The following is a 13,315-nucleotide window of genomic DNA, read 5'->3' on the forward strand; positions in this document are numbered from 1 at the left end:
CAGGGATGTTTGATTTACCTGTAGTGGGACAGTGCCTCATTTAGTATGCAGTAACACAGTCCTCTCAGAAGGAGACCACAGTCTGTAGGTCGAGAAAATCAATTGAAGGTCATTGCTGAAGACTAAAATGTCTAGCAGGGTGAGGTTATTTCCAGGAATTCCCAGATGTTTGCTGGATTGCTTTTCTTACCAGGAAAGGGTCCAGCCTGTAATCTTCCCCAAGGACTATGGACTATGTGGTACTTCTTACAAGATTTGAGGGTACCAGATCAGGTGGAGAGAGAACTCCATGAGAAAAGGAAGTCTATCATCTTAGACATACTGTGAGGCTATCCAGAAATGTCAGGCTTAAACTGTAAAAACCTTTTTTTTTTTTTTGTCATTTCACTTTTACAAATTAAAAAATATACACACACATATGGGCAATTACTTGTACAGTGCAGCAACAAAGAGACTTCACAATTAGGTAACTCAAATCAGGTTTTCCACAGGAACATCCTCTTCTTAAATATAGTACAATCATTAAAGTACATGAAACTCAAAAGCTGAGCCCATGCCAAACAGGAAATAAAAGCAGGGTTCCAACAGTGTAACAGCCCTGGCTGTCCTGGAATCACTTTGTAGAGCAGGCTGGTCTTGAACTCACAGAGAGCTGCCTGCCTCTGCCTTCCAAGTGCTAGGATTAAAGGTATGCATAAAAAGAGATACTATCTCAAAAAATTGTATGTGTTTGTGTTTGTGTGTGTGTGTGTGCATGCGTGCGCTTCATAAGTTGCTGGGGCAGGGAACACAGGGTTGAAACTCCTGCTGGCCTTTCAACTCCTGCTTCTCCTACTAAACCACATCTGTCCTTTAAAGAATCTGTATCATGATGCTGGCCCAGTGGTGTAATGGTAAAGGAACCGAGTCACTCCTGTCGAATTTACTTCCATAAGTGCATAAAATTGTTAATTCTAACAGTTTCACCAGATTCAACATGGGTGAGCGTGTATTTAAATAAAAGTCTGCAATGATGAAAATGTTTTATATTGACACCATGCAACACAGTAGCCACTAGCCATAAGTGGCTGTCAAGCACAGGAAAATGTAGCTAGTAGACAGGAATTGAATTTTTCCATCCCTATTCCATAATTCCATTTCATCTTTTCCCAGTCTTTATTTTTTTATTTAATTTTACGTGTGTGTGTGTGTGTGTGTGTGTGTGTGTGTGTGTGTGTGTGTGTGCAGTACCTAAGTAGGTCAGAAGAGGCATCGGATTCCCTGGAACTGGACTTAGGAGGTCATTGTGAGCCACCTGACATGAGTGCTGGAAACTGAACTCTAGGCTTCTGAAAAACAGCATATTCTTCCAACCAGTGAACCATCTCTCCAGCCGCCCATCTTAATTTAAACAGCCACACCTGGCTATCATATAGCACAGTGCATATTTAGATTAACCCATAAGGGTTTCAAAACGATATGATGGAAATTCTTAGAGACTTGACAAGAGCGAGATGTAAAGTTACAGAGACCATGGAAAGATGCTGATGTAGAAGTAACATGGTAGGCAAGGACGGGATGTGGTTAGGAAAGGGGAGTGGGAGACGGCTGCAGAGTGAGGTGCGTTAGTGAGTGAGGACTTGGCTTGGCTTTTATCTTGTTAAGCAGTGGGGAGCTAGTGACAGTTTTAATCAAGGAACTGACAATATCGGAAACATTTTTGGAGCTAAATCCATCCATCTTCAGTGATGACTCAGGAAGGAGAGAACTTAGAAACCAGAAACACAATTTGGTTTGGAGCTAGTACAAGTGGCAATGGGAGAATCCAGGTGGGCACAAACAAGTACCCTTGGGATGGCAGAACGAGAAGCGCTTTGCTCATTTGTTTTGGAACGTAGCCCTGAAGCAGGGTTAGAGGAGCACGGGTAGGCAAGGAAAGCTAAGGCAGGCTTTCTGAGAAGGTAGCTTCTTGTTCCCAGAAAGATTCTTCAAGGGGAAACTGCAGGAAGGCACTGGGCTGGGGTGGTATCTAGACAGGACCAGTAGGGGAAAGGTGAAGGCCCACAGCACCCATAAAATACCCGAGCCAGTAGAGTATCTTGATTGTGTAAAGTTGTTACTTTAATCTGCAGCTTAGTCTTGTGTTTTTCTCAGTATCTCCCTCGAGTCTTTGTTCTTGGGGCAAACACAGCAATTCCCTAGACAACCACTGTCACTCCCATTGTATTTCCCCTGTACTCCCCAACCTAACCCTGAACTTCTAGGTTCAAGCTATCCTTCTGCCTCAGTTTCCCAAATATCTGGTATAACAGATGTGAGCCACCAAGACCAACTTGAGGTAGTTGTAAGGTCCAAGTCTTCAAGGGCCTAGAGACTAGATTGTGATTCAGCCAGTAGGATCTAGTGTTGGGTACTAAGTCTAATAGTTAGCGAAGTAAACCGGCTAGGAGGGTGCTTTCCAGAACCTAGTAGATGTACTCCTTGCCCGGACTCTTCCTCCTCTTTAAACCTTCCTCATTATTCTCATGTATGGGAGAGGTTTTGGGCCCACATTGGAACGCTGCCTCTTAGTTTTATCATTCTTCAGATACGTATTTCCTTCCTCTATTTTTTTTTTTCTTGGCATTTTTTTTCCTCGGTGTTACGTGGACTTTACTGAAGGATCATGAGGGAGTTAGCTACACCTGCTCTGATATAAGACTGGAGGTAGGGAGAAAGTGGACTGAGAGAGAGTGGCGGGGTGGGAAGAAAAGGCAATAAACAGAATGTGGGAGGAGGATAGATGTGGGTGTCCAGTTGAGGAGAGGGACGAAGGCGCAAGCCAGGGATTGCTGGTTGTAAGACTCCCCATTCCTCTGTGCCTGGGAACAGAGGACCTTTCTCCTTACTCAGGACGAGTAGAATCCTGGCTCCTCTGTGCTAACCGTGAAGTAGCCTTTTGGAAGAGTCCCGTGGATTCTTTCACTTTAATTCAGTACACAGTGTAGTGTTCCCTATAAATACTTCCTCAGAGGAAAACCAACAGCTCAAGTGGGTTCCCAGGAGGAAAGTCAGACACAGCCTTCCTCCCCAGCACTTTGCGGACCACAGAAGAAACATCTAACTGGCAGCCACTTTTGTTGAAAAGCCAAGGCAGGAAGACAGAGAATTGTACTGTTTGTTTACCCAAGTGGTGGAACCAGAGGTAGATGGTGGGAGAGTTGGAAGCAGGACTGGCTGCCTTGCAGGCCATTCCTACCCTTTTCCTGATCCTGGATCTGATTGAAGAAAGTAGCAATTGTCTAAAACCCAGTGTCGCAGTGAGGGTTTTATTGCTGTAAAGAGACATCATGACCATTGCAGTTCTTACAAAGGAAAACATTTAATTGTGGCTGGCTTCCAGTTTCAGAGCTTTAGTCCATTAATTGTCATGGAGGGAACATGGTGATATGCAGGGGAACATGGTGCTGGAGAGGGAGCTGAGAGGTCTACATCTTGATCCAAAGGCAGCAAGGAGAGACTGTGTGCCACACTGGATGTTGCTTGAGCATAGGAGACACACATCATCATGGCCATACCTACTCCAACAAGGCCACACCTAATAGGACCACTCCCCGTGGGCCAAGCATTCAAAAACATGTATCTATGGGGACCATTCCTGTTCAAACCAACGCATCAGCATGAGAGAATTAGATAGGAAGACATTAGCACGACAGAGAGGAACCTAGTCTCCCAAACCCAGGAAGAGAAAGTGCTGTGTAGTGCCCTGCTCTACCCCACACATTGAATGGCTGGCTGATAAGCTCAGACAAGAGTCTTCTGTATCCCAGGCTGGGCTCAAGTTCACTATATAACCAAGCATGACCTTGAATTCCTGCTTTGTTTCTCTCCTGAGTAATAAGATTACAGGCGTGCACTACGATGTCCTGCTTATGCAGGTCAGGAAGTGGAACCCAAGGCTCCAGTCAGGTTGAGGCAAGCCCTCTCTACCAGCTGAGCCACATCTCCTGCCCATATAGGAGTTTCGAACCTGGCAGCCCCCGGGGAGGGTTAGTCTCACTCTATGTGAATGGCATTGTTAGAGGTTTCCACCTCCATTAATCAGCATCTTTTTAAAAAAAATTAAAAGTTGTCATTCTATAGCTAGGCGGTGGTGACACACGCCTTTAATCCCAGCACTCAGGAGGCAGAGGCAGGCAGATTTCAGAGTTTGAGGCCAACCTTGTCTACAGAGCAACAGAACAGCCAGGGCCACCCAGAAAAATCCTGCCTCAAAGAACTGAAAAAAAAAAAAAAAAAAGTTATGTTTATGGATGTTATGACTGCATGATGTCTGTGCATCACATGTGTGAGTCAGATCCCCCGGAACTGGAGTTATGGACGGTTGTGAGCTACCATGTAGATGCTGAGACTCAAACCTGGGTCCTCCGGTAGAGTAGCCAGTGCTCTTGACCACTAGGTTGCCCCTCCCACCCTTATTATCAACATCCAAAGAAGTTTAATACAGTAGCTGGCTGTTGTGCTTGTTTTGAACAATTTGGAGGCGCGGAGATGCAGGCCTACACTCTGGCAGCACGCTGTTCCTGTTCTCCTAATGGGGCATCCAAACTCCGCAGGATCTGCAGTACTTGTTAGTTGTACCACAGTTCAGTACGTGTGCACTCAGCGAATCAAGACTGTTAGGAAACTGGTTGTGGTGACTCGTGTCTATAACCAAAGCGCTTTCAAAACGGGTAGAAGCGCCAAGAATTCAAAGCCACCTTTGACAATACAAGTTTGAGGCCAGCCGGAGCTATCCGAGTCACTCCCAGCTAGTGTTTTTGTTTGATGTGTGTGAGTGCTCTCTGCCTGCGATGCGACCTCCAGCCTATACTGAACCACCCCGGTGACCCGCTCGCTAGGGGGCGCCAGAGACGCGGCGGAGCTCGCGCGGGGCGGGGCACTCAGGGCGGAAACCTAAGTGGGCGGGGCGTCGGCAGGCGGGTCCCGGTGCCAGGTGCGGTTTGGTCCTCCCCGGGCCCCGTAGGCGGTGCATCCTTCCCGCTGCAGAGGCAGAGACGACCTCCTCTGTAGACCGCAAGCGGGCGCGGACCTGAGCCACTGCCGCCGGGTGGTCCTGCTCCTGGTGTCCGCGCCCAGGACCATGGCGGCGCTAGCGGGTAAGAAGGGGCCGCTTCGTCCTGCCCGCCGCTCGCGGGTGTCTGGATGTCTGGATGCTCTTGGGTCTGGGATCTTGGGCAGGAACCTGGCAGGGTGGGAGGACCGAACACTGTGCTCCCTCCGGACTTGGAGGTCTTGTCTCTAGAAGTAGGGGCGGGTCGTCCCAAAGGCTGAGGGCTCCTAGCGGCCGGAGCGTGGGACGACTTCCCCCGAGGTGGGTCCCCAGGTCTGCAGACCCGGCTGGTCTCCCGAGTAAGGAAGCCAGGGGCCTGAGATTCTCTGTGGTCGGAGATTCTGGAATATGGGAAGCACAGGGTCGTCCAGAGTTCAGGACTTGAGATTCCGAGCTATCCTGGGTTCTAGGTTTTTGTAGACCCAAAGTTCTCCAAGGTATTTGGAGACTGGGGTTTTGGGGAGGGGTCCTGGAAACACAGTAAGGAGCTATCAGACCGGTCTTCCAGAGGCTCAAAGATCTCCGCCTCACGTGGAGAAGAGTTTCAAGTCTTCCCAGGGAGTCTTTGAGTCCTCCTTTGGTCTTTGAAACCAGCGGGGTAATAGCAGGACACCTTGAAGGGAAGAGTTGTGTGGGAGTAACTTCAAAATTGGTTTAGCTGGGCCTGTGGCCCCTTCATGCATCACCTGGCAGCTTCCTGCCCTGCGGCGCCAGTTTCCCATCCACCTGTGTGAGTGGCTCAGTGCCTAGGTCTACCAGAGTCAACTTCCAAAAGTTTTCTAGACAGGCTAAGGCAGTTTTAGGGTGGGGGAAGGGACTGGATATGTGCCTCCACTTCCTGGCTTTCGGTCGGTGGACAGTCACTTCCTCCATCCTGAATTCAAGGACTGGGCCGCCAGTAGGTCATTTCCTCACTGTAGGAGCATGGGATTTTTGTTCCCAACGGTGCTGATATGCTCTGGAGGGAGAAAGCACGGAGAGGAAATGCCTCTGTGTCTTCCCTTAATTATTATTATTTTTTTTTTTCCTGGCTGGTTGTGGTGGTGCACACCTGTAATCCCAGACTAGAAAGGTAGTCAGGAGAATTGCTTTTGCCTGATCTGCCTGTGGAGTACTATTTGGTCAGCCTGTGTGTACTACAGAATAGAACCCTGTCTCTAAATAATTAATTTTAAAAATTGAGTCGGAGAATGGGATGTAGTTCAGTTGATGGAGGGCTTGCCCAGCATTCACAAAGCACTGAGTTTGTTTCATCCCCAGCACTGCCTAGACCTCTGCATGCCTGTAGCCCAGTGCTCTGATGGGTCGGAAGTTCAAGGTCATCCCTCTGCTAGATAGGGAATGTGAGGCCAACCTTAGCTCTGAGAGATCCTGTCTGTTTTTTTGTTTGTTTGTTTCAGTGAGGTGAGAGAGACGTCTCAGAGTTAAGAGTGTGTGCTACCATTGCAGAGAACGCTGCACCCAACTACTTCTTACTCCCCCAGCCTAGGAGAACCACACCTTCCGTCCTCTCCACATACCTGCATTCCCATGGCATACACGAACACAGACACCTAAATAAAATCTGTTTCTAAAAATTAAAAATGTGTTCTTGCCGGGCGATGGTGGCTCAAGACTTTAATCCCAGCACTTGGGAGGCAGAAGCAAGTGGATCTCTGAGTTCCAGGACAGACAGGACTACACAGAGAAACCCTGTCTTGAAAAAAAAAAAAAAAAAAAAAGGTTAGAGTTCTTCAACTCAACTGATTTTCAGTGACTTTTTCCTCTTTCTTTCCTTCCTTCCTTCCTTCCTTCCTTCCTTCCTTCCTTCCTTCCTTCCTTCCTTCCTTCCTTTCTTTTCTTTCTTGACAGCAGAGTTTCTCTGTGTAGCCTTGGCTGGCCTGGACTCTGTAGACCAGGCTGGCCTTGAACTCACAGCAATATGCCTGCCTCTGCCTCCCAGAGTGCTCAGCTGCTTGGTGACTTTTTTAACTGCTATAGGTCTTCAACTTTGAACCTTGATTATCAAAAATTTGTGCAGGAGTTTAGTCTTTTTTTTTTTGTTTGTTTTGTTGTTTTGTTTTGTGTGTGTGGTGCTAAGGATTAGCCCCGGACCTCGAGCTGGCTAGATAGGTACCCTGCCACTGAGCTGTATCCTTTGCTCCTTTTAAACTTACTTTAATTGTAGCCAGTTTTTTTATTATTGTTTAGATTATAAGACATTGTATGTATGCCTGCATGTACACACAGCTAACGCCACATGCATGTCTGGTGCCTGCAGAGGCCAGAAGGTCCTCTTGACCTGGAGATACTGAGAGATGTAAGCCGCCATGTGGGTGCTAGGTATTGAACTCTGGACTTCTACAAGAGCAACAAATCCTATTGTTATTATTAGGACAGCAGCTCTCTGTTGGTTGCTTAGGCTGGTCCTGTACTTCCTCAATCTCCTGTATGGGCCTGTCTGTGTAGTGCACCTGGCTAAAGTGCCATTTTTTTGTTTGTTTTTTGATAGGCGAGGATGGAACCCGAGGCCTTGCACTTGCTAGACAGCTACTTTACTATTGAGCCGTGTCCTCAGCCTTAAGAAGAGCTTTTTGTCAGGGTGGGGAGTACAGGGAAGGGTTAGGAGATTTATGGCCTGAAGGAACCCTGTTCACAGGTTTATGACTGAACAGATGGGACTCAGACTTCATATTTCCCAGCCCCCATTTCGTGTTTCATCTCTCCTGTGTCACAAACAACAAGTATAAGGTTGCTCAGCGAGTCAGAGAAGGAAGTGGGACTTGGAACTTACTTGTTCTGCTCAGACTGCATTCTCGGATTCCTGTGTAACAGGAGAATCAACAACAAAGAAATCAAATATTTACCAAGTGCCTGGGGTGTCTTTAGAATGGGGCTGGGCCAAGTCTTACCTCTTACAAATTTTAAGAGATGCCAGAGCCAGGAAAGATATTTGAGCTTATGTGCAGGCTCCTTGTTTTACATTTGAAGAAACTGAGGCTCCGGTAGGAAAACAGGCTTGTCCAGGGTCAGAGTCAGGACTAATGTAGGAGACTGGGGTGTTGGAGATGACATATGTAGCCAGAACATAACACTCAGAAAATTCCTGTGAGGGTGTTGGAGAGATGTCTGAGTGGTTAAAGACCTTGCCTCTGAGAAAAAAAGATGAGCCGGGCAATGGTGACACATACCTTTTATCTATTATCCCAGCATTCAAGGAGGCAGAGGTAGGCAGACCTCTCTGAGGTCAAGGCTATATAGAGAAACCCTCTTTCAAAAAACAAACAAACAAAAAAGATGAAGCCAGGCAGTGGTGACACACACCTTTAATCCCAGCACTCAGGAAGCAGAGACAGGCAAATCTTTTGAGTTCAAGGATAGCCTGATCTCTTGAGTTGTAGGACAGCCAGGGCTACACAGAGGAACCCTGTCTTGAAAAACCAAAAAAAGAAAAAGATAAAAATCAAGATTAAGTTGTTGCAAAGGCTATCTGTGACAATAGAAGATTGTGTTCACGTGTTTAGGCCTGAATTATAAAGCAGGAGAGGAAAGAGGATAAACCCCTTCATGGAGTAGGTTTTGATGGGGAGAGAGACAGTAACTAAGGTGAAAAATCGTCAGGCTAGATGCTTTGAGGAGAAGTTAGGTAAGGGGCTGGGAGCAGTGGGTGGTCAGTTAAAAGAGAGAATGGTGTTTGCGCCTGCCTTCCTGTCTGTGTGTTCATGTGTGTGTATCTGTGTGTGTGTTGGGAGCCTATCACAAATGCCACTCACCAGTGTTCCCATTGAGCTATGCTTTTAGCGCCAGAGGCTACTTCTTGGAGGCAAAATTTGAGAAATTGTAGATAGTTGTTGGTTTGTTTTTTTTAATGTGAGAGGAATGAAAACAGCAGCAGTGAAGAAACTGTAGAGCAGGATGAACTGTAGGTCAGCGAGCTCCTCTTCAGCAGGAATGGTCCGTTGCTGTGTGTGTAGGGCAAGATGCCAGGAGCCCATGAAGCAGAAGGTAAGCTATAGAGCAGTGGCTCTCAACTTTCCTAATGCTGTAACCCTTTAATACAGTTCCTCATGTTGTGACCTCCCAGCCATAGTTTTTAAAAAATAATTTATGTTTATTTCATGTGCGTTGATTATTTTGCTTGAGTGTATGTCTGTGTGAGGATGTCAGATCCCTGGAGTTGGAGTTACAGACAGTTTTGAGCTGCCATGTGGTGCTGGGAATTGAACCTGGGACCTCTGGAAGAGCAGTCAGTGTTCTTAACCGCTGCATTATCTCTTCAGCACCCCCCCCCATAAAATTACCTTCATTGCTACTTTATACCTGTAATTTTATTTCTGTTATAAAGGGGTTGTGACCCACAGGTTGAGAACCGCCGCCGTACCACAGTTAGTTCCAGGCTAAGGACTTGAGCCGTTTTCCACTCCACAGCAGACTCTCTAGGGTTAGACTCACTGAAGTCATGATAGGGCACAGGGTACCGGTCTGCAGGTAGGTACAGTGGGCCCTGACATGAGGTATTAGTGGTAGCAGTGAGAAGGCAGCAGTGACCAGTTAGGGGGTGTCTCGTGACATAGGCAGGACAGGATGGCTTGGGGGGCCCTGGATGCGAAGTTCACTAAAAGCCCATCATGCTTAGGGTGCCGTATTTGACCCTCCACATTTATGGTGGTTTCTGCGTGTTCTGCTGACCCCCAGGCCAGGGCTGGCTCTAGTCGGGGAGACTGGAAAGGGACCTGTATGCGTGGGCATACAAGGGACGGATAGGGACTGTCTGTGCGTCACGTCACTTTGGCATTTCAGTGGGGACTGTAGCAGTCACAAGTCTCTTCTTGCTTACATTTAACGTTAGACAGCAGTGGGAATCAGATCCCTTATTATTGACACCGGCTGTCAGCTAGAACACGAACCCATCACCTGCTTCCCTAGAGCATTCCTTGAACTTCACCCTGGGATTCTATTGATGAGGTCTTTCCTCTAATTCGCTGGAAAGATATACTTTTCCCAGAAAAGAAAGTATAATCCCAGCACCCGGGAGGCAGAGGCAGATGGATCTCTGTGAGTTCAAAGCCAGCCTTGCCTGCATAGCGAGTACCAGGGCTGTTCACAGAGAAATCCTGTCTCAAACAAGAAAAAAAAAAGTAAGTCTGAAATACAGCCAACAGCATAGGCTTCCAACAGTGCTGGTGCTGACCTCTTTGTGGTTGGTTAATTCATGCTTGAATAGTGCTCAGGACACTGTGTGACATGGTGAGGACTCAAAGTGATTTTTGTCACTGTCAGTGGGTAGAGACACCAAAAAAGAAATTACGAATTGAGTAACTGGGATCTCTGATAGGAGATCTGTTGCAGGCCTCTTCAGATAAGAAAACGCTTACTCACAGGGAACGAAGAAGGAGCCTGATAGCCACGGGAACCTTCTGTCCTGCTGTCTGTCTGTCCCTAGAACCTGACTTGTCTCTGATTTCAATTCTGCATGTTCTTATTCCTTACCCAGTGGGTACTCACCAAGACCCCAAGGCCTGTTCTGTGCCTTTTGCGTGGGCTCAAGGCCGAGCTTGCAGGATTTGTTGTGAATGTTCTCTTTGGATTTTGGAAGCTAGTCTACTCAGTCAACCTTTTCCCTGGCTAACTTAGACATGCTTGCAGGAAGGCTTAGACATGCTTGCAGGAAGGGAGGCAAGTAAGACAAACAGGTTCCGCCTAGGGCCAGGCACCCTGGAGGTATTCCCTGGCCATTGCTTGTTTTAATCTCCTGGTTAATCCTGTAAGGTGGTAACTTTAGCCTCCTTAAAAAATGAGCAAGGGGGCCCAGGTGTGGCGGTGCACGCCTTGAACTCCGGCCTTCGGAGGAGGCAGGCTGCATTGGAAGCCAGCCTGGTCTACATAGTGTTCCAGGGCAGCCAGGGCTACATAGTGTGACCATCTTGGGGGTGGGGAGAGCAAAGGGGGCTAGAGGGCTGCTCAGTCGTTAAGAGCACTTGCTGCTCTTGCAGAGGACGTGGGTTTTGTTCCCGGCACCCACAGCCCACAACCCTTCTCCAGTTCCAGGGTATCCAACACCCTCTTTTGGCTTCTGCAGGCACTCGGTACACATGTGGTATATTTACTTACATTTAGGCAAATACTCCTACAAATAAAATAAAAATAGGGGGTCTTGGTTTTGTGTGGTTTTGGTTTTGTTTGTTTCTTAAGTGAGGAGAGGTTAATTTGGTAATGCACATCTCTAACGCCAGCATCTGGGAGGTGGAGGTAGGAGGATCAGTTGTTTAAGACCAACCCTGGCCACATAGCCTGGGCTCCATGTCTCAAACCAAAAACAAATAAGTAAATAAAAATTAACTCTCAAAGAGGGTAAATAATTTGTTCAAGGACACGGAGACAGGAATAAAGCCCGGCTTTTAAATCCAGCCTTTTATGTAGTTTTTATATGTTTTGTTCTGTGTATGAGTGTGTACCACCTGAAGCAGCTAGAAGAGGGCATCCCTTCGAACTAGAGATAATTAAGTTGCCACCACATGGATGCTGGGAATCAAAGCCAGTACTTTTAACCGCCGAGCCATCTCTCCACCCCCTATGTTCATTTTTAACGGTTTTGATGGGGGGGGGGTGTGCCATTTCACAAGTGTGGAGTGTGTGGCAGTCAGAGGTCGGTTCTATCTTTTACCGTGTAGATTGTGGGGATCCAACTCAGGTGGCCAGGCTTAGCAGCAAGCACCTTTGTTAGCTTAGCCATCTTGCTGGCCCTCTTAATTTAAATGGGGCTGAAGAGATGTCTCAGTGGTTAAGAGCACGTGTTACTCTCCCAGAGGACCCAGATTGGATTCCCAGCACCTATGTAATGGTTCACAACCATCAGTGACTCCAGTGCCAGGGGACCCAGTGACCTCTTCTGACCTCTTCTGACCTCAGAAACATACATGGTACATATACGTGCATGCAAGCAAAACACTCATCCACATAAAATAAATAAATCTTTAAAACCAATTCATGTGTATGTGTGTATGTCTGTGCTGTATGCCTGTGGAGACCAGAAGATGTTGGAGCCACCTGGGGGCGGTTCTGGGCACCAAACCAAGGTCCTCGGGAAGAGCTGCAAGTGCTCCAAATCACTGAGCCATCTTTCCAGCCCTCAGTTCTTATCCCTGACCCTCACAAATAGTCTAAAAGGAGAAAGAAGTGGACAGCAGCAGGAAGGACACTTCCCGAGGCTCCCGTCCATGACCGTGCCCGGCCAGGTTTGGTTTCACAGGCTCTCTGAGCTGGAAGGAACCTTCAGAGCCTTGCTTGTACAGAAAGGAACCTAAGGTCTAGAGGGACCAGCGCTTCCCTTTGGTGATACTCTGAGGAAGACGAGGCTTGTGGTGCGGGCAGAGTGTCAGAAGATGTTGGTTGCTGGCTCTCAAGTTTGTCGATAGTTGCTTCATTAAAATTCCATCTTTTCCTTTTGGCTGTCCCCCAGAGCTGCCACCTGCCCTTCAGCTTCCTGCTTTGGCACAGAACAAGTAAAGTTTATCTACTCTTTCTGCGGTTCCTAAGGCTCCCGAGGTTGCCATACTTGTTTCTAGCTGCCCTGAATTGGCAACATTTTGTTCCTGGTTCTCACTGTCAGGTGGAGCAGGAGACAAAGGTTTTTGTTCATCCTCAGCTCCCAGATCCCCTTCCCCATTGTTTTTGGGTTTTGTTGTTGTTTTTCAAACAAAAGGCTGGGGTGTGTGTGTGTGTGTGTGTGTGTATAGGCATCAGGGTCCCTGAGGTCCAGTCTGGACAGACCCAGCTTAGACCAAAGTTGAGCTAGAGCTAAGCAGTGGTTCTGGGCTGGGGTACCCCACCAAACCACAGAAGTGCAACTGGCCTGGTGGTCAAAGGGCTAAGGGTTCAGGGCTGTGAGTTCAAAGCCAGCCTAGCCAAGGCTAAAAAGAGAGTCCAGGACAGTCAAGGCTGCACAGAGAAACCCTGTCTCAACAAACAAACAAACAAAAAACGAAGTCTACATATTGAGTTCTAGGACAGTCATGGCTACATAGAGAGACCCTGTCTCAAAAAGCAAAATATTTATAGCAAGATTGAAAAAAGTCCTGATGGTGAGAACACTTGTCATGTAATAGGTCACCTTTCTCAGCATTAATCTCTTCTTTATTTGTTTTGGCTTTTTTTTTTTTTTTTTTTTTTTTATGTAGCCCTGACTGCTGTGGAATTTACTCTGTAGAACTCAAGATATCTAAAGGCCTGTGCCTAATCACTTTTTTAAGCAGCAAACTGGTTGGG

At 47.3% G+C, this 13,315-nt stretch overlaps 1 protein-coding gene across 1 annotated transcript in view; it reads left to right on the top strand.

Moving 5' to 3' along the window:
• The first annotated feature begins 5,001 nt into the window (after positions 1-5,001).
• Limk2 (LIM domain kinase 2) overlaps positions 5,002-13,315 on the top strand; it is a 70,077-nt gene continuing 61,763 nt past the window's right edge. The window contains exon 1 of the mRNA XM_055624010.1: positions 5,002-5,117. Coding sequence (XP_055479985.1) covers positions 5,102-5,117 — 16 coding nt within the window. The 5' untranslated portion in view covers positions 5,002-5,101. The remainder of the gene's footprint in view (positions 5,118-13,315) is intronic.

The sequence above is a fragment of the Psammomys obesus genome, unplaced genomic scaffold (genome assembly GCF_907164565.1).
Source record: "Psammomys obesus unplaced genomic scaffold, mPsaObe1.curated_primary_1811, whole genome shotgun sequence".
Taxonomy (NCBI): Eukaryota; Metazoa; Chordata; class Mammalia; order Rodentia; family Muridae; genus Psammomys; species Psammomys obesus.